Genomic DNA, 26,449 nt, shown 5'->3' with positions numbered 1-26,449 from the left:
ATATGTATGTTATTTTGTTGTTATTCTGTGCAGTTTTATGTCAAACATTTCGTAAACCTACATAAACTGTGCCATGTATGCATTCAGTGCGCACATACTTTTGTCACAGGAAAAAAATTTGCACAACTTAAGATTTTCGCGCACACTGACTACTAAAAATTAGAGGGAACGTTGCTGAGGAGGGCAGCGGAAGAACAAGAAGCGACAGAAATTACAAGTGTACAGGAAGAAACTACAACTGCCAATATAGTAAGATTACATGGAGGCATGAAGGACCACTGTAACCAGGGATCGAGCAAAGCAGCAGCGACATATTGTGGATCAGACAGAGCCAGACAGAGAGAAGGTAGTCCCCCCACAGCCAGGTGACCAAGTCATGGTCAGGGAGCCGGTTGAAAGTAGAGTTTTCAGTCCCAGGTGAATAGAACCACAGGTGGCGCTCGGGATGAATAACTCCCATATTGCTGTACAGTCCCGGCAAGGCAGCAGTGGAAACACTGGACTCAGGTTACAGTGTATGACCCAACTTCTTGTCATTCTTTCTGACAGAGCAAGAGATCAAGTGTACCCAATAACAGTTGCATTGCATAGAACCCAAGTAACAAATACCAGCCGGCTGCATCAGACTGGACCACAGGTGATGGAAGCAGACTCACAACAAACATGAAGACAGAGGACCCCAAGAGAGCACCTCAGTAGGCCATGAATGGCATGTTAAGGTACAACGGTAACTGTAATGAAAGTTGGTTGCTGAAGGCAGATAATTAGTTGTATAGTGTAGAATAGAAAAACATCTGGGAAAAATAGATGGGAAGGGATCCGAGTTCCAGCAGAGAGATCAACTTTGATGGCAAGGCAGACCAAGAAAGAAAAGAAAATCCACTCAGCGTCTGAAGGCAGTCACGCCAGCCTTTTTGGGGAGGGACTACAAATGAGCTGGGCCCTTCCAGTGGTTGGACCAGCAACCAAATGGACCATCTGGAATGGAATGCAATGGGGCTAGGTCCTCGCAGTCAGTCAAACAGAGACCACCCAACCTCTCCTGTACATCAATGAGAGTGCCTGTGAGCCAGACACATTTACCTTGCTAGTGCCCCTGACCAGAGAGTAACCACTGATAACCACTACACAGTTTTAGCTATTAGAGAATGAAGGGGTGAAGTTAAAGAAAGTGATTAAACTGCAACTGGCCAGCTGGAGAGGAAGCAATAGGCATACAAATGACAAAGCTGTATTTTAAAGACTAATGGTCAAATTTCCCAAACAATCCCTGCTTAGAGTCTTGTAGATAGCCATTAGTGATGATAAGGTTCGTCCATCGTAATCAATGAAGACCTCAACACCATCAGTACTTTTTACGAAGTCGAGTTGTTAGCTTGACACTTAACCTGGCACGGATGGAAAGCGTGCCTGGGAGCGGCCTGACTGGATTCGAACTCGGGAACCTTTGCTCCGGAGTCCGGCGCTGATCTCACTGTGCCACCAGCGGGCTGATGGTGTCGAGACTAGCGCTTGATTTGGATTTAAGTGAGTGAGAGTTGCGCAGTGTCAGCCTCACTCTCTCTTCCCAATTCCCATCTGGATCCAGTGGCAAGACAAGAGTCGAGTCGAGACTGGAGATGGGACTAGGCGCAGTGGATGACTGGGACATCTTCTGTGTCTTGTTGTGCTCTACGTATTCCATGACACTTGCAGAGACCGCCTTCTTGACCGTTGGACCTTCCATTGGTCTCGTCCGCTCAACTCGCCAGAGTCTGTCTTCACATGCTGGGATTGACAACTCCCTATCTCACCGAGGGTTTGAGACCCGTCGGCTACCCTCACCTAGTTTAGCCGGTTTGTCGAAGTTGTTGCCTGGGGTGTGGCCGCTGTCGCATGCAAATAGCTATGGGGAGCCACAGGTGACAGCTGAGTGCCAGGTGGGGACCAAAGGTGGACAAATCGAGCTGAAAAGGGCGCAACATGTTCCCCCACCAGAGGTGCTACCCCTCCCTGACACCCCATACACTCCATTAGTGATGATAGCGTAGATGTAGGTGCACATAGGAAAATCGAGGAATGGGTTCTAAAGTACAGGGCATTTTTACTGCCCTATTTGATTAGATCATCCTTAGGATTTGGCCTTTCCTGGAACAAATTATCCAGCAGGGCTAAGAGGAGGAACTTTTAGGGCATATTCTGGAATTAGGGTAAATAGCAAATATTAACTTCACTAACCAACCTTCAGACCTGAATGTGGATTAAAATGCAGCCCTAGACAATGGTTTCCTGGAGTTGTGGACATCAGTTAATTGAAAAACAAGATACTTCTGACTGAGTCCTGATGAAGGGTCTCGGCCTGAAACATCGACTGTTTACTCTTTTCCATAAATGCTTCCTGGCTTGATGAGTTCCTCCAGCATATTGTGTGTATTACTTGGATTTCCAGCATCTGCAGATTTTCTCATCTTAATACTGATTAACATTCATTTGGGGAGTCTGGAGTGTGGGTGCAAAGAAGGAGGTGGAAAATTACATGTAATTCAAAGGAAGCATTGCAGATACTTCTTAACTATAGAACTATGCTTTGATCTTTAGTATAAATATCATCTAATATGGGTCAAACAGACCTCTTCCTCCAGAGAGTGTCTCATTTTGTTGATTAAAACAATTTCACATCCTCTAGCTTCAGTGTCTCTTGAGTGACTTAGAAACTGTTTAGGAATGAATTTATCACCCAATCTGGAGTTTGGATCAAGAGAAGATCATGAAATCTTATATAGCTCGCCCAGGTGGGCACAGTATACGTGAAGATCGTCATCTGATATTCTTCCTTTCTCTTCCAACTCAGAAAGGCTCAGAAATTGGAAAAAGTCGTGATTGCTAATGTTGCACTTAAATAGGGTTAACTTGGACAGCAGTGTAGTAATGACTGGTTTGAATTTAATAAGATTCACATCGTTTCCTTGCAATAGAAGATTGATTTAAATAGACTTTGCAAATAACTCTGACAAATAAGCAGCATCATGCCTAATATTCTTGAGTTGATTTCTGAATGAAGCATTCCAGTCTTCAAGGAATTTTTATCAGTTTTAAAAAGCGCATAAAGCATCTCAGGCAGTTTCCATTTGAGAACTATCTGACTTCTGTGTGCAACAGCAAGCATTTAAACTTCTGCAATGCCTACAAAGCACTTCTTTGCCCTCCATTTAGAAAGTCTGATCATTACTCCATCTTTCTCCTGCCTGCCTACAGGCAGAAACTGAAACAAGAAGCCGCCATAATGAAAACCATCCACTGATGGTCCAACCAATCAGACTCAATGTTACAAGACTGCTTTGATAGTGTCACCTGGGAGGTATTTCGAGCTGAGAACATCTCCGAATTCATATAAGTGGTCATAAGCTTCACTTGGAAGTGCAGTGAAGACATTGTTCCTCAAAAACTGGTCCAGGTCCACCCAAACCAGAAGCCTTGGATAAATAGTTCACGATTGCACTCAATAAAAAATAGTTTAGTGCGTGTTGCTCTCAGCACAAGGGATAAAGCCATCAGCTCTGGAGATCAACAGGAGCTTGAGAGATGCCACTAAGATTTACACTGAGCCATCAAGGTGGCAAAATGGCAACATAGAAACATAGAAAATAGGTGCAGGAGTAGGCCATTCGGCCCTTCGAACCTGCATCGCCATTCAGTATGATCATGGCTGATCATCCAACTCAGAACCCTGCACCAGCCTTCCCTCCATACCTCCCGATCCCTTTAGCCACAAGGGCCATATCTAACTCCCTCTTAAATATAGCCAATGTACTGGCCTCAACTGTTTCCTGTGGCAGAGAATTCCACAGATTCACCACTCTCTGTGTGAAGAAGTTTTTCCTAATCTCGGTCCTAAAAGGCTTCCCCTCTATCCTCAAACTGTGACCCCTCGTTCTGGACTTCCCCAACATCGGGAACAATCTTCCTGCATCTAGCCTGTCCAATCCCTTTAGGATCTTATACGTTTCAATCAGATCCCCCCTCAATCTTCTAAATTCCAACGAGTACAAGCCCAGTTCATCCAGTCTTTCTTCATATGAAAGTCCTGCCATCCCAGGTATCAATCTGGTGAACCTTCTTTGTACTCCCTCTATGGCAAGGATGTCTTTCCTCAGATTAGGGGACCAAAACTGCACACAATACTCCAGGTGTGGTCTCACCAAGGCCTTGTACAACTGCAGTAGTACCTCCCTGCTCCTGTACTCGAATCCTCTCGCTATAAATGCCAGCATACCATTCGCCTTTTTCACCGCCTGCTGTACCTGCATGCCCACTTTCAATGACTGGTGTATAATGACACCCAGGTCTCGTTGCACCTCCCCTTTTCCTAATCGGCCACCATTCAGATAATAATCTGTTTTCCTATTTTTGCCACCAAAGTGGATAACTTCACATTTATCCACATTAAATTGCATCTGCCATGAATTTGCCCACTCACCCAACCTATCCAAGTCACCCTGCATCCTCTTAGCATCCTCCTCACAGCTAACACTGCCACCCAGCTTCGTGTCATCCGCAAACTTGGAGATGCTGCATTTAATTCCCTCATCCAAGTCATTAATATATATTGTAAACAACTGGGGTCCCAGCACTGAGCCTTGCGGTACCCCACTAGTCACCGCCTGCCATTCTGAAAAGGTCCTGTTTATTCCCACTCTTTGCTTCCTGTCTGCTAACCAACTCTCCACCCACACCAATACCTTACCCGCAATACCGTGTGCTTTAAGTTTGCACACTAATCTCCTGTGTGGGACCTTGTCAAAAGCCTTCTGAAAATCCAAATATACCACATCCACTGGTTCTCCCCTTTCCACTCTACTAGTTACATCCTCAAAAAATTCTATGAGATTCGTCAGACATGATTTTCCTTTCACAAATCCATGCTGACTTTGTCCGATCATTTCACCGCTTTCCAAATGTGCTGTTATCACATCCTTGATAACTGACTCCAGCAGTTTCCCCACCACCGACGTTAGGCTAACCGGTCTATAATTCCCCGGTTTCTCTCTCCCTCCTTTTTTAAAAAGTGGAGTTACATTAGCCACCCTCCAATCCTCAGGAACTAGTCCAGAATCTAAGGAGTTTTGAAAAATTATCACTAATGCATCCACTATTTCTTGGGCTACTTCCTTAAGCACCTTGGGATGCAGACCATCTGGCCCTGGGGATTTATCTGCCTTCAATCCCTTCAATTTACCTAACACCACTTCCCTACTAACATGTATTTCGCTCACTTCCTCCATCTCACTGGACCCTCTGACCCCTACTATTTCTGGAAGATTATTTATGTCCTCCTTAGTGAAGACAGAACCAAAGTAATTATTCAATTGGTCTGCCATGTCCTTGCTCCCCATAATCAATTCACCTGTTTCTGTCTGCAGGGGACCTACATTTGTCTTTACCAGTCTTTTCCTTTTTACATATCTATAAAAGCTTTTACAGTCTGTTTTTATGTTTCCTGCCAGTTTTCTCTCATAATCTTTTTTCCCCTTCCTAATTAAGCCCTTTGTCCTCCTCTGCTGAACTCTGAATTTCTCCCAGTCCTCAGGTGAGCCACTTTCTCTGGCTAATTTGTATGCTTCTTCTTTGGAATTGATACTATCCGTAATTTCTCTTGTCAGCCACGGGTGCACTACCTTCCTTGATTTATTCTTTTGCCAAACTGGGATGAACACAGGAACAAAATTCAGACACAACTCTGTGACAATGACACACGCAGCATACGGCAAAGACTGCACACCATTGTGGACTTCAAGAGAAAACGCACCAGTACAGCCAACACTGCCGCCTCGCTCCCAGACAAGCTAAATGTTTTTTACGCTCAACTCAGGGTTGATAAGACTGAACCTCCAAGGAGAGTCGCCAACAAGACCTGCTTTTTGATCATTTCCAAGGCTGAGGTAGGTAGAATATTCTCACGTTTCAACAGCCGCAAGGCGACGGGGCCGGGCTGCATCCCAGGGCATGTCCTCAAAGTGTGTGCAGACAGCTGGCTGGTGTGTTTACAGACATTTTTAATCTCTCCCTCTCCCAGTGAGTAGGGCCTTCCTGTTTCAAATCATCCATCATTGCCTCTGAACCTAAGAAAACCAAGGTAGTGAGCCTGAATGATTGGCGCGCTGTTGCATTCACCTCAAATGCTTTGAGAGGCTGGTTAAAGACTACATCTGCAACATGCTATAACCCACCTACCGTTTGAGTTATTTGGCCTGCTGACTATTGCAAAACTGTTCCCAGAACCAACCCCCCACCTTCCTGCTGGCAGAATCAGTTCTTCTCCAATAGTATGAAGCCTTCCAGATTTAGCAATGAGCAGTGAAATGTTGCATGTAGCACGCAAATCATCGCTGCTTTATTGTAAAGTGCTAGCAAACATGTTTACAGGCATTTTCCCTTTCTGAAAGCTTTGACAGTGACTGAAGATAAATCAGGTTGGTGTTAGCTTTATCAGAGTGTATGTATTCTCTTCAAATGTTCAAGGAGCCTGGATGGTTCCATTGCCTCGCTTGAAAAAATTTTTCACACAACCCTTTGGCGGCTGATGAATGCTTGGTGCTGGTATAAATCCACAATTGAAATGAAAGAGAAGATTGGTAGCTCGGGTTGGCTGCTTGTCTGTAGAGTTGTTCACCGAGCCAGGAGGTTAGGTCGCAAATGTTTCACGACTGGTCTAGGAGAAATTGTGGGCACGCAGTGGAATGTTGTTTCTGCCGAGTGCTCGTGTTTATGTTGGTCCGACTGGTTCTGATTGGTTGGCTGTCGCACTAGCTGCTAGTCTCTGCAGGCACGCATCCCTGTTCATCGGTCATTGTGAGTGGGTTCCTCAGGTGGCCACGGCTCACCCATCCGACTTGATGCTGCAGACGCATAGGTTCATCCATAGCATCCATATTTCAGATACCCCACCCTATAATGTCCACACTTCATTTGTTCAGTCTGCTTCTGCCATTTCTGTGATGGATTAACGACCATGGGCATTCACCTATCGTCCAAATTCAAGTGTTGCAATCAATAAAGGGAAAATTTATGACATCATCATAGCTCAGGCAAAGCCCAACTCTCTGCCTGAAGGTGCATAAAGTGGGGCAGAGATATCTCAGTGTGCCTTGGGCTAAAGAAAAGCAGTCAAAACCACTCAAAAATGCAGATTCTGAACTTTACCCTACTAAATGCCATACCCTAATTCACAGGAACTGCATCACGACATGATTAGTGTATGGAAATTGTACTGCCAAACACTTTACTACAGTAGTGAATGGCAAACACAAAATAACCTGCAGATGCTGAGATCAAAGCAACACTCACAACACACTGGAGGAACTCAGCAGGTCGGGCAGCATCCGTGGAAACGATAAGTCAACGTTTCGGGCCGGAACCCTTCGTCAGGACTGAAGAGGGAAGGGGCAGAGGCCCTATAAAGAAGGTGGGGGGAGGGTGGGAAGGAGATGTCTGGTAGGTTCCAGGTGAAAAACCAGTAAGGAGAAAGATAAAGGGGTGGGGGAGGGGAAGCAGGGAAGTGATAGGCAGGAAAGGTGAAGAAGGAATGGGGGAAAACACAATGGGTAGTAGAAGGAGGCGGAACCATGAGGGAGGTGATAGGCAGCTGGGGGAGGGGGCAGAGTGAAATAGGGATAGAGAAAGGGAGGGGGAGGGAATTACCAGAAGTTGGAGAATTCTATGTTCATACCAAGAAGCTGGAGACTGTATATGAGGTGTTGCTCCTCCAACCTGAGTTTAGCCTCATTATGGCAGTAGAGGAGGCCATGTATGGACATATCTGAATGGGAGTGGGACGCAGAGTTGAAGTGAGTGACTACCGGGAGATCCTGTCTGTTGTGGTGGTAGTGCATGGCAATAGGCCCAGAAATAACACCATTTCTTCAGTCTAGATTTCTCAAGATATGCCAATACATAAGTGCCACATTGTTTTCCAACTATTAGGTGCTTCAAACAAAGTTGAAGAGAACCGTGGGTTAGCAACAGATGATGTGATTATGTGATCATTTTAATTAATTATGAGGCAGAAGATCAGAAGCTTAAATATGTAACACGCATAAAATGCTGAAGGAACTCACAAGGTCATGCAGCATCTGTGGAAAAAAGTACAAGTCGACGTTTCCAGCAGAAAACCTTGGCTGTACTTTTTTCCCCAGAGATGCTGCCTGGCCAGCTGAGTTCCTCCAGCATTTTGTGTGTGTTGCTTGGATTTCCAGCATCGGCAGATTCTCTCTTGTTTGTGCTCAAAATCTGTTAATAAATTCTTAAATTAAGAACTTATCTGTCAGCAACTCCTCGCCCCTCTAGAACCACGCGTGCTTGCCCTCAAAGACCAACTCCAGGCTGATTTCGGGGTCGCGCACGCACGTGACGTCACATGGGACGCCGGCGCGCGGTCGGAAATTCGGCGGTTGGCCGCGATCACGAGGCGTGACGTCGCAGAGGGCGCGGCTGACGGGGTGGCGGGCGGAGTTGGTGTGATTGATGGGGCGGCAAGGCGGGGTTCGGGTGGCGCAGCCATTTTCCGGATGCGATAAGGCTCACTGGTTCTCGGGAGCTCGAACGACTCGCAGACGGTCATTGCGCAGAATGGAGGTAGGGACATGATGCCCGAGTTCCACTACCCCCCCGATATCCGGGGTCAGTCGTGGTATCTGCTCGGCGTCGCTTGCTTTGCTGTTATTGTTGTTGTTGGGTGCTCCGGCCTGCGGGAAGGGTTGCTGAGATTCTTGCTGTGGTCGAGATCTTTATGCCGCCCGCCATAACATGGAGGCTCTGCTGCTTCTGTAAGATGGCGGCGTGTGACCGAGTTGCTTAATTATTAACTCGCCCTTCAGCGGTAGCTGCCTCGGCGCTGAGGTGTGGTGTGCTGCCGGGCGAGGCCTAGGGACCTTTGAGCGGGGGCCCGCTGTTGCGGGGCGCGTTCTTGGCGGGAGACTGATCCATTGTTCGGCACCTGGCAGTCGGCTGTTCCCACAGAATCGCTGACCGGCTTTCACCTCCCTGTTTCAAGAGTGAAATGAAATTTACTAGTTGTCCCTAGGGCTGGAGCAGGAGAATAGATTGAAAAGGACAGGATGGCTTTCTTGACCACATTGGGTACAGATTACATAAAATCGTGAGGACCTGAATAAAAAAGACCGAAGAGGATCAATCTGTGGTAATCATGACTTTAAGGACCGTGGTTAGAAAAGTTAGAAAGTAGGTGAGAAATATTTCAACCCGCTGATGGAAGGCTACTCGTAAAATGGCGACAGGCGGAAATGCTGCATCAAAAGTATTTGTGTACTCTGCAAGCCATAGACCGCAGGCCACAGACCAAATGCTTTAAGATGTTTTAACCTAGTTTTTTTTAAGTTAATGGTAAACTTAGTCACTTTTCCTCTCAGGTGATCGATCATCTGAAGTGGTGGGTCCTTAATCTTTATAGCAATTAGATTTTTTGAACTCGTGGTAGTTCTTGACTCGGCCGTTTTAATGTTATTCCGGTATTTCTAGTAAAGACCTTGCATCATCAACGATCCCTGCTGGCCTGTTCTGATTTGCCTACATTTATTCACATTTCTTTTGAAAATGAGGCTTTTCTTGGCTTGTAACTGCTGACGAATTTCAGCCATTCAGCGTGCTGCAGTTGAGAAGTGGATTACAAAATGTCAAACACAGATTAGAAAAAGGCCAACAGGAAACGTCTTTTATAAGAACCCAAATTATAATTCCTTTTAAATGTTTTATTATCTTGATACTAGCTTATTTGATGCCATTTTCTTAAGTTACACTTTTGATCCATTTGTACTTAGTCTCAATATCTGCATTCACCAATCTGAATACAATAGGTTAGCTTTGTGCTGGTACAAGGTTGTGATTGCCTGAAGAACGGAGTGGTTTTCGACACTATACCTGGGAAGAATATGGTGGTTTTGGAGGGATATCTGCCTCCAAGGTTTGAATTTGAGGATGTGTATTTGGATATTTTAAATGTAGTTTAAGATTTTAAAGAGAATCCTATAGGGTGAGAACCTTGCATTGGTTAGCAGTTCAGTGTGGCTAAAAATTTGAATGTGGGTAAAATTAGCAAATATGCAAAGAATGGTAAAATAGTTATAAAATTTCAGTTAATAAAGTGTATTTTAATTATATTTGGTACTCTAATTGAAATCAGTCAGGAAGAATATGGCCGTGCAGATACATCTAAATATTAGAAAGAAGTATACAATACACCTTTACATGCCACTCACAACACGCTGGAGGAACTCAGCAGGTCGGGCAGCATCTGTGGAAACGATCAGTCGATGTTTCGGGCTGGAACCTTTTGTCAGGACTGTAGGGGGAAGGGGCAGAGGCCCTATAAAGGTGGGGGGAGGGTGGGAAGGAGAAGCATGGTAGGTTCCAGGTGAGTGTTGCTTTGACCCCAGCATCTGCAGATTATTTTGTGTTTACCTTTACATGCTTGGTCATTTTATTTGGGTCAGCAATGCAGAAGTAATTAAATTGCATAGCTATATTATGCCATTTTAGTCTTGCTATTTTATATTAGAGATGCCATGCAGAACAGGTCCCTCCAGCCCAATCTGCAATTTAAAACTAGCCTAATTACAATACCTAATTAATATACTAACTGGCATGTCTTCGAACTGTGGGAGGAAACCAGAGCACTGAGAGGAAACCAAAGTGATCACGGGACAAACATACAAATTCCTTACAGATAGTTCCAGAATTGAAATAGCTGTAATAGTGTCAAGTTTGCTACTATGCCACCCTTTTCACCATGGGTTGACCTTAATTTCTTAAACTTGTTTGTTTGGAAATGTACTGCTTTACACAGATTCTAACAAACCTGCATTCTTTGGCAGTCATAAACTGTATAGAACTTACATACTATGAACTTTGCTTTGCAGGGTCCAGAAAGTAAAGAACCAGAGCAGATACGCAAGCTGTTCATTGGCGGATTGAGTTTTGAAACAAATGAAGATAGTTTAAGGAAGCACTTCGAGCAATGGGGACAACTAACAGATTGTGTGGTAAGATTTATTATCTCTTCTAGGTGCTTGAGGCTTTCTGATTTGTATAAAATTGCTGTTAAAATTTAATAGTTTTTGTCAGTTTGTTAGATGTTTTATATTTGGTATTCATCTGTTGTCCATAGTTACATGGTATTTTTCCAACATCAAATTTTAAGAAAATGCCTTGCCTTTTAGTTGCTTTTATAATGTTTTCTGAGCCAGGCTGCGGTGACATATCCATTGAAAGGCTCTTGAATCATTGCTGTCCTTATTGATAGTCTCAAAAGAATATAGCAATTTCTGTCACTCTGGCTTGCATTTTCTGGCAATTTGTGTTCATAATGGATTTTACATGTTGTGATCTTGCTTGCCCCTAGTGTGAATATTTTTGCAATCCTGTTGTTTCTGTCATTTGCAACTTGAGTTGAAATTGTTGGCATGCATTCTGCATCTTAATCTCTAACCCCAGGCAATGATAAGTGAATCTGTTATTTCCGTCAAATCTATTACATTGATTGCCAGGATTTGCTGGGATGATATTTATTTGTATTGAGTGTGGAAAAAATCTTCCTCTCCTTTGTGCCCCATTCCATGCTCAGATTAAAGATGGTTCATTGGTTGTTTATTGCTGTAATCCTGCTTGATGAACAGTGTCTCACCTGACGCATTTAACTTTTCCTACAGATGCTGCCTAAACTAAGTATTTCTGGCCATTTTTTAATCATTTCAGGTGTCTAGTATCTGCAGTTACTTGATTTCATTGTCCTGTTGAATCTTGTGCCTTACTGATATTTGAAATGCTGCTTCCTTCTGTTGTGTAAATATCTGTCTTCTGCTTCGTTTCACAGGAGCAGGGAAATAATGAAAAGTCAGTGAGCTATTTTTGCTTACTGTCCTTTATCAAATCATGTGCTTTTTATGATGAGTTACTTTGTCTTTTTGTTCTTAGGTGATGAGGGAAGCGGCATCAAAACGTTCAAGGGGATTTGGGTTTGTGACCTATTCCACTGTATCAGAAGTAGATGCTGCCATGTCTGCTCGACCACACAAGGTTGATGGTCGTGTTGTAGAACCAAAAAGAGCAGTATCAAGAGAGGCAAGTTTTACTATTTATATAATCATAAGTAGTGCTTGATAATAAGAATAGAAACTGAATTGTAACTTTACTTACAGGATTCTACAAAACCTGGTGCCCACTTAACAGTGAAGAAAATATTTCTTGGTGGTATCAAAGAAGATACTGAGGAGTACCATCTAAGAGATTACTTTGAGAAGTATGGCAAGATTGAAAATATTGAAGTTATGACGGATCGTGGCAGTGGGAAAAAACGAGGATTTGCTTTTGTCACATTTGATGATCACGATTCTGTTGACAAAATTGTTGGTATGTAGCATTATGTTGAAATTTTGTTCTAGATTCAGGTGGGGGTGGTGGCTAAACAATTAATAGATTAGAATACATATATCTCTTGTATTACAGTAACATGTTACTTTTCAAACAACATTTCAGTATAATGGGATGGTAATTGGTGTTTATAGCTTAGGAAGTGAAATGTATGTGTTTTGCCAGTAGGAGAGTTTGGGTGTTGGTACTGGGACTGTGCTTGGGTGTAAGGGTGCAAGTAGTTCAAATCTTTGAATAATATATATAAGTGGCAAACTAGGTATTCATGCAGATGCAATAAATGTGAAGTTAGGCTGTTTGAGGAACAAGTTGTGGTGAGGCAGGCTGATCTGCATAGTATTACTTTAGCTGTTTGAAATGGGTGGGAAGCAGTAAAAGAAAGGCACTGATGAACATTCAAAATCATATGAAGGTGATAGGAAAGCAGATGAGGTGGTTTTAAAAGCTGATGTATGGATTTTAGTTGGGGCAGTGAATTTGTACTCCTTCACTAAATTGTACCTTGTTGAGTATAATGTATAATTCTAGGGACCACACTTTCATTCGGGTTCAGATACCACGATGGAGAAGCTGGGATTGCTCTCGAGCAAAGTCTGTATATGAGAATAATACTACAGTAATCAAAAGTTTAGAGAGTTAAATATCCTGCAGTGGGAGGGAGAACAGCCAGAGGCCGTGGTACATATTGGTACCAGTTATAGGTAGGAAGAGGTCCTGAAAAAGTACAGGGAGAAGCAGGACCGCAAAGGTAGTAATCTCGGGATTACTGCCTGTGCCACGCGACAGTGAGAATAGGATTAGAATGAGGTGGAGGATAAATGTATGGCTGAGAGATTGGAGCAGGGGGCAGGGATTCAGATTTTTGGATCATTACCTCTTTTGGGGCAGGTGTGACCTGTCCAAAAAGGAAGGGTTGTACTTGAACCCCAGGGGGACCAGTATCCTGGTGGGGAGGTTTGCTAAGGCTACTGGGGAGAGTTTAAACTAGAATTGTTGGCGGGGGGGGGGGGAGACGGGAACCGAACTGAAGAGACTGGGGAAGAGGAGATTGGCTCACAAATAGAGAAAGCTTGCAGACTGTGGGGGGTGGGGGGAATAGGCAGGTGATAGAAAAGGGACACGCTCAGATCGAAGGTTTGAGATGCGTCTATTTTAACGCAAGGAGTGTTGTGAACAAAGCGGATGAGTTCAGAGTGTGGATCAGTACTTGGAGGTATGGTGTGGTGGCCATTACAGAGATTTGGATGGCTCAGGGACAGGAATGTTTACTTCAAGTGCCGGGTTTTGGATGTTTCGGAAAGGACAGGGAGGGAGACAAAAGAGTTGGGGGCATGGCACTGTTGATCAGATAGTGTCACGGCTGCAGAAAAGGTGGACGCCATGGAGGGATTGTCTATGGAGTCTCTGTGGGTGGAGGTTAGGAACAGGAAGGGGTCAGTGACTTTACTGAATGTTTTTTTTATAGGCTGCCCATAGTAACAGGGATATCGAGGAGCAGATAGGGAAACAAATCCTGGAAAGGTGTAATAATAACAGAGTTGTCATGATGGAAGAATTTAATTTCCCAAATATCGATTGGCATCTCCCTAGAGCAAGGGGTTTAGATGGGGTGGAGTTTGTTAGGTGTGTTCAGGGAGGTTTCTTGACACAATATGTAGATGGCTTACAAGAGGAGAGAGTGTACTTGATTTGATATTAGGAAATGAACCTGGTCAGGTGTCATATCTCTGACAGAGCCATTTTGGAGATAGTGATCATAATTCTATCTTCTTTCCAATAGCATTGGAAAGAGATTGGACAGACAAGTTAGAAACGCGTTTAATTGGAGTAAGGGGAATTATGAGGCTATCAGGCAGTAAATTGGAAGCTTAAATTGGAAACAGATGTTCTCAGGGAAAACTATGGAAGAAATGTGACAAATGTTCAGGGGATATTTGTGTGGAGTTCTGCACAGGTATGCTCCAATGAGACAGGGAAGTTATGGTAGGGTACAGGAACTGTGTTGTACAAAGGCTGTAATAAATCTAGTCAAGAAGAAAAGAAAAGCTCATGTCAGGTACAGAGAGCTAGGTAATGTTAGAGATCTAGAAGATTATAAGGCTAATAGGAAGGAGATTAAGGAGGAAATTAGGAGAGCCAGAGGGGCCATGAGAAGTCCTTGGCGGGCAGGACTAAGGAAAACCCCAAAGCATTCTACAAGTATGTGAAGAGCAAGAGGATAAGACATGAAAGAATAGGACCTATCAAGTGTGACGGTGGGAAAGTATGTATGGAACCGGAGGAAATAGCAGAGGTACTTAATGAATACTTCAGTATTCACTATGGAAAAGGATCTTGGTGATTGTAGTGATGACTTACAGCAGACTGAAAAGCTGAACACGTAGATATTAAGAAAGAGGATGTGCTGGAACTTTTGGAAAGCATGAAGTTGGATAAGTCGCCAGGACCGGATGAGATGTACCCCAGGCTACTGTGGGAGGCGAGGGAGGAGATTGCTGAGCCTCTGGCGATGATCTTTGCATTATCAATGAGGACAAGAGAGGATTGGAGGGTTGCAGATGTTGTTCCTTTATTCAAGAAAGGGAGTAGAGGTAGCCCAGGAAATTATAGACCAGTGAGTCTTGCCTCAGTAGTTGGTAAGTTGATGGAGAAGATCCTGAGAGGCAGGACTTATGAACATTTGGAGAGGTATAATATGATTAGGAATAGTCAGTGTGGCTTTGACAAGGGCAGATCGTGCCTTACGAGCCTGATTGAATTTCTTTGAGGATGTCACAAAACATGAAGAGCAGTAGATGTGAATATGGATTTCAGCAAAGCATTTGATAAGGTACCTCATGCAAGGCTTACTGAGAAAGTATGGAGGCATGAGATCCAAGGGGACATTGCTTTGTGGATCCAGAACTGGCTTGCCCACAGAAGGCAGAGGTTGTAGATGGGTCATATTCTGCATGGAGGTGGGTTACCAGTGGGATGCCTCAGGGATCTGTTCTGGGACCTTTAGTCTTCGTGATTTTTTATAAATGACCTAGATGAGGAGTGGAGGGATGGGTTAGTAAGTTTGCTGATGACACAAAGGTTGAAGGTGTTGTGGATAGTGTGGAGGGCTGTTAAGAGGTTACAGTGGGACATAAATAGGATGCAAAACTGGGCTGAGAAGTGGGAGAGGAGTTCAACCCAGATAAGTGTGAGGTGGTTCATTTTGGTAGGTCAGATATGATAGTAGAATATAATAATAGTAAGACTTGATGGTGTGGAGGATCAGAGGGATCTTGGGGTCTGAGTCCATAGGATGCTCAAAGCAGCTGCGCAGGTTGACTCTGTGGTTAAGAAGGCGTACGGTGTACTGGCCTTCATCAATTGTGGAATTGAATTTGGGAGCCAAGAAGTAATGTTGCAGCTGTATAGGACCCTGGTCAGACCCCACTTGGAGTACTGTGCTCAGTTGTGGTCGCCTCACTACAGGAAGGGTGTAGAAGCCATAGAAAGGGTACAGAGGAGATTTACAAGGATGTTGCCTGGATTGGGGAGCATGCCTTATGAGAACTCTGCCTTTTCTCCTTGGAGCAACAGAGGATGAGAGGTGACCTGATAGAGGTGTATACAATGAGAGGCATTGATCATGTGGATTGTCAGAGGCTTTTTCCCAGGACTGAAATGGCTGCCACAAAAGGGCACAGGTTTAAGGTGCTGGGGAGTGGGTACAGAGGAGACGTCAGGGGTAAGTTTTTTACGCAGAGAGTGGTGAGTGCGTGGAATGGGTTGCCAACAACGGTGGTGGAGGTGGATGGGGTCTTTTAAGAGACTTGGATAGGTACATGGAGCTTAGAAAAATAGAGGGCTATACGTAAGCCTAGTAATTTCTAAGGTAGGGACATGTTCGGCACAACTCTGGGCCGAAGGGCCTGTAATATGCTGTAGGTTTTCCATGTTAAATGTTTCTTCTGGGAAATGGATAGGTAATTAGAGGTTGGCACAAGATATAATGGGGTAATTCCATGTTCAGATTTGAAGGATCTGGAATGTACTGCTGGACGTAGTGAAAGTGAATTCGTTGGATACGGGTAAGAAGACATGGTATGAAGGATTACATGGTTAGCTGGGGAAAAATTGAGCGCTCTAAGTTGCAGTGCATTGACACATTGTTGGTGGTATCCTGTCATCATGGTTTGTATGTAGCATTTTCTTGTGTCAGGTTATGTAAAACAGGGTTTTCAATTAATGTGATCTTCAATTTTCAATTAATGTGTCCGGTTATGTAAAACAGGGTTTTCAATTAATGTGATGCGAGGTTTTCAATAATGTCTCTGGAAAAAATTTCTTTTAATTTTAGTTCAAAAGTACCATACTGTGAATGGACACAACTGTGAAGTGAGGAAAGCACTTTCACGACAAGAGATGCAGGGATTGGGCTCTCAGAGAGGTATGTGGAGAAAATAAAGATAATTATTGGATGGAATTGTAAACTGTAGATTCTTTGGATAACTTCTGTCTGTTTAATTTCTTAGGGCGTAGCTCAGGAGGCGGAGGTAACTCCGGTAACTTCATGAGTCGTGGTGGGAATTACGGTGGTGGAAATGGAGGAAATTTTAATCGAGGCGGGAATTTTGGTGGCAGAGGTAAAATGTCTTGTGGAAAGCATCAGTTTTGAACTTGCACTGTCACAGGACACAAGCAGATTCTTACCTATGTGTTCATGTTGACTATCAGCCCTTTCTGACCCATCCTCCCCAGACCCATCTATACTAGTCCAAGTATCAGCCTGTTCTTTCTATATGGTGACTCCAAATACTGAATTGCTGTGGGAGTAGCTGCATAGCTTTTGGCTGTGTCCCAGATTTCAATCATTCTTGGTTGAGAACTGTCTTGTCCAAACCCCTCTAACACTTAACTAGCCTTATTTCCTCTTAAAAGAATTATTGGACTTCTGTGGGGTAAGGGGAGAGGAAATGACAAGATGTTTACTTCTTTCTAACCTACCTGTCCTTAAAGTTTTGTATATCTCTCGGGTTCCTCATGGCCTCTGCTCCATTAAAAACAGTTTCTCCACATCTTTGAAGGATTCCATGCCAAACAACTCCTGGTAAATCTCATCAAAGTTGCTGCTGAACGCAGAAGGCCAGGCAGCATCTCTAGGAAGAGGTACAAGGTCTCGGCCCGAAACGTCAACTGTACCTCTTCCTAGAGATGCTGCCTGGCCTGCTGCGTTCACCAGCAACTTTGATGTGTGTTGCTTGAATTTCCAGCATCTGCAGAATTCCTCATGCTTGGTAAATCTGTTCCTTCTCCAATGCAATTGCATTCCATTTAGTGTGGTGAATAACACTGCTAAAGTACTCCAGATGTGACCTAACAGAAGCAGTATAGAGATGTGATGAGATCTCAATACTTTTATAGTTTAATCTTGGCTAATGAGGCACTCCCATGTTACCTAATCTTTCTGTTGTCAACTGCTGTCACGAAGGGTTTCTGCTCTTCAATATTCTGCATGGCCCACCCATTCTTGGTGGATTTTTGTGTATAAATTATGTATTAAACTTGTACAATGCTATTCAAAAGAAGTTGAGTAATTTAATTGTAGACTAATCCAAAATGTTCGAGGACATTGGACTCAGCATAGTAATTTTTTTTTGCTTAGTGCAGCCTTAAGAAACTTGTCGTGTGTTCTTAAAATGTCTGGCTTTTATGTGCACCTGCTATGGACTGAAGTGAAAGCAGGCCTAATAATTTTCTTGAACTATTGGTTACTCGTATCCCTTGATTACCAAACTGGCTTCCTAAGTTGTTGCCCTATCATTATATCATTATAGCTGCTTCCTATCATTAATGGAAGAAAACTGGCTGGATGCAGAGGCTTGCTCCATCTGTAACAAGCTCTTGAAAAGGTCCTCTGTTCAAGTGAATGGAGCCCCAATCTATTCTTTCAATTGTGTTTTAAGTTTTACCCAACTTTCTCCAAATCCAATATTTTTTCTTCCGTACTAGTGATGCATTTTTTAATCTTCCAAACCACTGGAGCTATTGAGGGTGTAGAAAATTCAGTTCATAATTTCAAACATAGCTGTATTAAGAATTCAAATATAATCTTAGCAGTTGCAGATATTTGTCAGTGTTGGGGTGGAAAGGTATAGAATGGAGTTCACTGATACAATTTGAATTGTTCAGCTTATTGCACATTGGTAAATTGTTTATTATTCTGTACTTTTATGTTTGTGATATTTATGTGTTTTTAAATGTTGCTGTAATGAAATTTCCCACACAAGATAATAAAGTTTTTTTTTGTCTTTCCCTATAGGCATGGGAAATTTTGGAGGCAGCAGGGATGACTATGGAGGTGGAGGAGGTGGCGGTGGATATAATGGATTTGGTGATGGTAAGTTGCATTTTTAATACTGATATCGATTGGTTTAATTTTCAAAATCTGACAGTATTCCATTGAGGGTTGATGTTTACTGTAAACTCTATTTTCAGTAGAAAAACTCTCAAATTTACATTTGAGTACAGAAAAGTTCTGAGACGATTCGTATTATCTCAAGCTGTGCTCTATGGTCTCTGCCAGGTATTGACCAGTTCAATTAACTTGGATTGCTAAGCATATTGCATACATAAAAAGCAGGAATCTTAACTATTGTGCTTAATGTCTGCCAGTGCTCTTTCCAATCTATTCACAATATATTGGTAATAACCAATGTGATGAGCTTTAAGTTTTGTTCTTTGCAAAAACAAAGCAAGACTGGTTTACTCTAGCATATTACAGATTTTGTCATTCGAAGGCTGTTGGCTCTTCTCAGAAGGTGGAGACGAGTTGCTTTCTTGACTACTGCTGAACTATGGTATAAGGACTCTCACTTATTGTTGGTTAGGGAATTTCAGGATTTATTCCCAATGTTGGTGGAGGATTGGCAAGTTATTTCCACAGCTCTGGGTTGCAGGTGTCAGCATACCTATGTACTTCTACCCTTGACTGTCATGGTAGACATAGAGTTTGTGCTGGGGGGTGGGGGGGCGATGTGAGGAATCAACAGTCGTTTATCAAAGAGGTGGAGGGCAAATTTTCAAGTATTCAGTGATGCTTTATATTACTAATTCTTTTCTGGTCTGTGTACGGGCAAGTGTTGAAATTTGAGGGTGATAAGTGACTGCCATTACCAATTAGCCAAATCCTATCTTGATGTATTGAAAAGACCCAGCAAATTGAAAATGGGAATCAGGTGAATGAGCACACCACCACCACCACTTTGGGGGCATTGTGAATAGGGCAGTTAATGATATTCTTGCCAAAACTGTAAATATTCCTGTTTTAAGGGGGGAGAGAGTCAAGGAATGTCTTGCACCTGACAGAAGGAATAAAGGTGTAGACTTTTCTAAATGGGGAGCAAATTCAGCACAGAGAGACTTGGAAATCCTCATGCGGGAATCCCTAAACATTAACTTGCAGGCTGAGTTGGTAAGGAAGGCAAATAAAATGTAGGCATTCATTTCAAGTGGGCTGGAATATAGAAACAATGATACAATGCTGAGACTGTATATTGCATTGATCAAACCCCACTTGGAGTATTTTTGGTGGTTTTGGGCTCTTGTTTAAGGAAGGATGTGCTGGCATTGGCAAGTGTCCAGAGAAGTTTCACAAGAATAATCCCAGGTATGAACAGGTTACCATATGAAAAGTATTTGGCTTTGGGCCTGTACTTGCTGTAAAGTATGGGGAGAAGGGTTGTAATTGAATCCTACTGAAGATTGAAAGGCCTCAATAAGAGTAGATGTGGAGAAGATGTTTCCTATTGTGGGGGGAGTCCAGTACTAGATAGGGGGATGTCCTTTTATAACAAATGAGCAATTTCTTTAACCAGATGGTGGTGAATGTGGAATAAATGATCACAGATGGCTGTGAAGGCCAAGTCATTGGATAGATTTAAAGTGGAACTAATATGTTGATTATTAAAGGCATCAAAAATTATAGGGAGAAGGCAGGTGAATGGGATTGGAAGGGATAAATCAGCGATGATGGAATAATAGAGCAGAGCCGATGGGCCAAATGGCCTAGTTCTGCTTTTGTCTTATGAATATGCTTATTGCTGTTGGAAACAAATGTTTGATCCCAGGAAAACCCTCAAGACAACATTCATAGCCCAACCACATTTACTTTGAATCTCTCTTCTTTTGTAAGTAGAATTGTTTGTGTTTATTTTCATTTGCAGATAGAACATTTCTCCCACATCCAAAAAGATCTGTTCTGACATTACTGCCTGCACATTTCCCTTGAATTTGCACTTGAAAATATATTGCTAGTCATTGTTGGATGAAACTCTTGGAATTCACTATTAAACAGCACCAGTGAAGTATCTCAGTACTGACTCTTGAAATCAATGAGCTGCCTTGTCCAAGCAAAACCTATACGCAGTGATACTTGAGATTGTTGTGAATGCATCTAAGCAGGGGTTCCCAGCCTTTTTTTATGCCATGGAACCCTACCATTAACTGGTGGGTCTGGACCCAGATTGGGAACCCCTGATCTAGATTTCTCACATTTTTATTTTAAGGTTTCCTATTAGGCTGATTTGAGTACCTGACAGAACCATTTAATTTTATAAGAATAAAACTGAAGTATATGATGCTTTGGGTTGATAAAGCATTCTTCACAGGATCCCACATTGGCTTCCACCACTTTCGCCTGGAAACTTAGATCATTTTTAGGTTTAATAATGTTTCAAATTATTGATGCTGAACAGGAATTAAAATCCTAATTTTGTCTAGGAAGGCAGACAAGCTGAGGGCAGCTTTGGTGAGAGGATGTTTAAGCTCCTGAAGTTGTAGCCACTTGCTTAATTTGTGTTGGATCAAGATTGTTAGCTAGGCTGGAAAAAAAAACCAAGTTGGAAAGATGCTACAGAAAGGCTAGGTGAAGGAGAGCATCAGTTCTTGGGTTTTAATAAAAATACCTAATGATGTTCTTCAGGTGGCAATTTTGGAGGTGGCCATGGTTACTCTGGTAGAGGAGGAGGAGGAGGAGGATATGGCGGTGGTGGCCCAGGTTTTGGCAACCAAGGTGGTGGTGGTGGAGGAGGATATGGTGGTGGTGGCTATGACAACTACAATGACGGTGGAAACTTCGGAGGTAAGAATTTTGACTGATAAAGATTAAAAGAAAGGATGCATTTAAGTGAACTAATATCATCCCTTTGATTTTTCTTTTAGGTAATTTTGGTGGTGGAGGCGGTGGGAACTACAATGACTTTGGAAACTATCCTAACCAATCATCAAATTTTGGACCCATGAAGAATAGCAATTATGGGCGTAACTCTGGCCCTTACAGTGGTAAGAGTATATTAAAATTTTGAGCATTGTCATAGGACAGGACATTACACACCAGCAACACATTCCATGCACCTAGTGCTCTATGTCAAGGAAGCTACCTCTGACAAACCCTCCAAAAATCCTAAAGCTGTGCTCCTTATATTAGTCATTTCCACCCCAGCAAAAATCTGGCTGTCCACTCAATCATTGCCCCATCTTGTACACTTCTTGCAAGTCACCTCATCCTCCTCTCCAAAGAGAAGTCATAGCTTGCTCAACTAATAAGTGTATATAAATAAAAATAGAAAATTAATGTAAAAAAAACCCAAAGTAGTGTTCATGGATTGATTAATTGTCTGAAATCTGATGGAAGAAGCTGTTCTTGAAACGTTGAGTGTCTTCAGGCTCCTGCACCATCTCAATGGTAGCAATGAGACGGGGGCACATGCTGGGTGATTGGTGGGGGGATCCTTAATAATGAGTGCGTATTTGAGGTATCACCTTTTGTAACTATCCTGGGTGGTTAGTGTCTTTGGAGCTGTCTGAGTTCCCAACTTTCTGTAACTGTTTCTGATCATGTGCAGTAGCTCCTCCATACCAGAAGCTAACAACCAATTAGAATGCTCTCCACAGTACATCTAAAGAAATTTGCAAGTGTCTTTGACGTACCAAGTCTCCTCAAACACCTAATGAAATATAGCTGCTGACTTTGTAATTGCATGAATATCTTGAACCCAGGATAGATCCTCAGAGATGTTCACCCAGGAATTTGAAACAGCTCACCTTTTCCACTTCTGATACCCTGATTTCCTCCTTCCTGAAGTCCACAATCAATTCCTTGCTTTTCTGACTGAGTCCAACAACAATTGTCTTGTTGGCAAATTTATAGGTGGTGTTTGTGCTGGAGGGATATTTCTGTGTTATTTCTGATCTGCACTGACTTGTTTTGTGAGAAAGTCAAAGATCATTTTGAGGAGGAGGTACAGAGGGTATATATCTGAGGGTATGATTGTGTTGAACTGTAGTCAATAAACAGCAACCCCATGTAGGTATTACTATTGTCCTGGTGATCCAAGGGCGAGTGCAGAGCCAGTGAGGTTGCATCTGCTGTAGACCCTATTGTGGCATAGGAAAATTGCATCAGGTCCAAGTCCTTAGGCAGGAGTGGAGTCGTCACAACCAACCTCCCAAAGCACTTCATCACAGTAGATTTGAGTTCCACTGGGCAATGGTCGTTGAGGCAGCTTACCCTGCTCCTCTTGGGCACAGGTATGATTGTTGCCCTTTTGAAGCAAGTGGGAACCTCCAACTGCAAGCATCCTTGGACACTCCTGCCAGTTTTCAGAGCCTTACGAGGTACACCAGCAAGGTCTGACTCCTTGCGAGGGTTCACCCTCATGAAAGGTGTGAACATCAGCCTAAGATCAGTGTTACCAGATGTTGCAGGGATTTGCAAGGATGTAGTTTTATTCTCCCTTACAAAGCATACATAACACATGTTGAGCTGAAACATCACAGCCATTCATAATGTTAGGTTTTGCTTTGTAGGAAGTAATAACCTGCAAACTACCTGCGATGATTCCATCTCAATCATTGGTTGAAATTGCTTTTTCACCCTTAGTTTTATTCTTAATACATTACATGAACATGTGGGGGAGAGTTGAAGGGACTACCACGTTGCTTTCCCCACTGGGGCAATTAAACCTGGCTATTTCACTATGTTTTCTAGTTACTGGAAATAGTTAATTGTATTATATAGATAAGGGGTCACTATATTTGCAGTTGAAAGTTTTTTAAAAAAGTTTGCAAATGCCACTGTTTAATGTGAGGTCTTTTTAATTTTTTAAGGTGGTTATGGCTCTGGTGGTGGCGGCGGCGGCTACGGTAGAAGATACTGAACAGTTTATCAAAAGTAAGCTTGAATACCAATTCCATCAAAGTGTAGTATCTGTAATGAACAGTGCAATAAATAACCATCTTGTCCTGTATCATTCAACAGGCAACAGTTCTTAGGAGAGGATGAGCCAGGAGTTGTCAGGAAAGCTGCAGGTTACTTTGAGACAGAATATCGACCAAGTTCATTGTAAAGGCTGCCCACAGGAAGAGCGATGGTCCAGTAGTCAGAAAAGTTACTGCAGCATTAACATAAACATTTTTTGTTCAGGACTGTTTCCTGTAGAGAGATTTGCAAAAAGTGCAGTTGTTTGTTATAATGTAGTTGCTGTTAGATGTAAATTCCTGAGTTTTTTAAAAACTTTGTTCCAGCAATGTCTTTATTTTCCTCATTTCCATAGCTGTTCAGCCATGTAATTTGTGGTAGCCAAATTGGGAATAAAAAGGATAAGAACTTTTTAACTAAATGATCTGTGTAGTCAGTTTTTCCTTGATTATAAATCAAGACAGGTACTCTTTAATTTCTAGCTATCTTAATACTGCAAGGGTTTACTGGAAATTTTAGCCTAAATAAATATCCAGTCCTCTAAACGTAAAGGGAAGATGATATGTTACACTTAAAGTGAATTTGAAATTTTTTTTTAAAAAAAAGCCACTCGAGCTGTGCAAACTGCTATTGGTGTAATTTGTATAGAAGGCTAGTTTGCTCTTTGGATTTGAAATACTTTTAATGTGATGAATGTGACCTACTGGAAATTGCAGTATAAAATAAATTCAAAATATTTATAAAATGGGAGGTGTTGGTTGTATGGGCTGGTTATTCTTTCCACCATATTTGAATTGTAGGTGGAATGAAAAACCACCAAGTTTTATTATTGGAAACAAATATGTGGTTTCTGAGATGCAAAATTTCTTATGAAATTTGGATAGGGCCATGTTTTTAGATGTATAAAACGTGGTTTTTGCTTAATGTGGGGAAATTCCTATTGAAGTGTGGGATACTGTCATCAGGTATTACTTTTGTAACAAATCTTGAGTGAGCTGCATTAAATGGCAAGAAACTTTAGTTTAATAAAGAAACTCCTTATTTTAGTTTAATTGTATTGAATAACTATTCAAGCTTGGTTGAATTTTGTGATCTTTGAATGGTCCATCCTACAACTTTTATTGTATTGTATTTGGGGTTGTGTGCAATAGACCACAATATTGATAATGCTGGTAGTATTTGAACATTTATTTATGGGAAAAATGAGTTTAAACGTTAAGTGTTGTCTTTGGATGGATTCTGATAGCATCATAAGCTGGCATTCCATACTTGATTTTGCTGTGTCATTTTCTTTTGATGGCAACTGTTTCTGCTTTGACACTGAATGTAAAAATACCAAGCAGTATTTTCAATTTAGATGAGAGTATCTTGTAATTTCTACCGTTTTATGGATTTGCCAGGTAGAGGTCACTGTGTACTGAAACTTTCAAATGTTCGAATAGTATTGAGAGTGAACAGAAATGCATGCATTTTAAAGGTAATTAAAATTTAAATCTGTAAATAATTTCTAGAATTAGATTCCCAAGCTACAGGTGCAATTTATTGTAAGAGGACTGAAAAGGCTATGCATCTCTGCTGTCAACCCACATTAGTACAGTGAAGCATGGAGATCCACTAAGACAGGACCACTGCAGCCATATTGAATTTGGACAAGTCAGCATAATTAAAGAATGGCAAGGCAGGAACAACAGCCACATCTCCAAGAGGAAGGAAAAGGAGAATGCGGTGCTGTTAGGCAACTTCGTTATCTTTGACTAGCTTGACCTTGAATGGCAGCTGAAGTGTGGAAGAAAGTCTAGGAAGAGTCAACAACCTATGGAACCACCTCAGTAATAGCTACTAAGAGGGACAACAGGGCAGCATAAACATGTAATAGAATTAGCAGGCAGACCTGAGGCAAGTGCTAAGTGTAAGTAAGGTTTGATTTTTTTTTTAATCCTATGTTTAATAAATAGGTGAAATCCATCCTTTGGATTAAATCAAGAGAATAACTGATCTGCTTAATTTACAGATTGGCTAAGAAGTCATCTTCCATTTTTACTGTGACAAGTACAGTAATGCTCAATTTCAAGAATGGTAAGATTGGTAAAACATGTAGTAAAACTGTGGTAACATTTTTCCAAAACAATAACTCCAAGGATTGATTCATGATCCATTCGACAAGCAGGTATGGTAATGAAACAATGTAATTACATAATATTGGGCAAAGTCACACATGGCTCTAATTTCAGGCAGTTTTTATTCTCTAGGCCTTACAACATGTTGACTAAGCAGTACATTGTTGCATAATTAACTTGCAAGGTAGTTAGTAAATGTAGAACAAAGGAGAGATTGGAGAAATTGCATGTTATCACTGGATTTGATGCATCCCAAAATTACATCTGCTTTTAATAAAGGTTTCTGACCCATGTCTCGTTAATGCTATTCTTCAATATTTGTACTTTGCTCTTGAATAAACTTTTTCAATTTCTAAAACAATTGTAAAAAGTCAATACTAACATTATTGTAGATATTGTAAAGAAATGTACACTATTATATGTAAAACAATAGTCCAGGTGCAGTATTTTTCTATTTCTTGTATTGCAACCCTTTGCATAATCTTTCAGCCTCTAACTTTTATTATTTTATTCCAACTTGATGTAACAAATGGATGAAGGGTCTCAGCCCAAAACATTGACTGCATTTTCCTCCCATAGATGCTGCCCTTTTGATGTTAAATACTACCATTGTGTTAAAGTACTGCCTGAGGTTTTAAAACATTACTATAAATTTGCTAGATCAGTCAAATCCCATCAT

At 42.0% G+C, this 26,449-nt stretch overlaps 1 protein-coding gene across 3 annotated transcripts; it reads left to right on the top strand.

Moving 5' to 3' along the window:
* Positions 1-8,479: 8,479 nt before the first annotated feature.
* Positions 8,480-26,107, top strand: hnrnpa3 (heterogeneous nuclear ribonucleoprotein A3). 3 transcript variants are annotated; one of them, XM_072261797.1, is made up of 11 exons: positions 8,480-8,610; positions 10,911-11,033; positions 11,965-12,111; positions 12,189-12,399; positions 16,754-16,843; positions 16,929-17,039; positions 18,716-18,793; positions 21,377-21,535; positions 21,616-21,735; positions 23,563-23,626; positions 25,665-26,107. In XM_072261797.1, the coding sequence occupies exons 1-10, from the start codon at positions 8,500-8,502 to the stop codon at positions 23,610-23,612; spliced, it is 1,200 nt and encodes a 399-aa protein (XP_072117898.1). In that variant the 5' UTR covers positions 8,480-8,499; the 3' UTR covers positions 23,613-23,626; positions 25,665-26,107. The 3 variants fall into 3 exon arrangements, with proteins under 3 accessions (XP_072117898.1, XP_072117897.1, XP_072117899.1); XM_072261796.1 differs by lacking the exon at positions 25,665-26,107 and adding an exon at positions 23,714-24,074; XM_072261798.1 differs by lacking the exons at positions 21,377-21,535; positions 25,665-26,107 and adding an exon at positions 23,714-24,074 and having other exon boundaries at positions 8,504-8,610.
* The last annotated feature ends 342 nt before the right edge of the window (positions 26,108-26,449 follow it).

Source organism: Mobula birostris, chromosome 6 (genome assembly GCF_030028105.1).
Source record: "Mobula birostris isolate sMobBir1 chromosome 6, sMobBir1.hap1, whole genome shotgun sequence".
NCBI lineage: Eukaryota > Metazoa > Chordata > Chondrichthyes > Myliobatiformes > Myliobatidae > Mobula > Mobula birostris.
The sequence above is the reverse complement of the archived record's forward strand: the minus strand, read 5'-3'. Positions and strand labels throughout refer to the sequence as shown.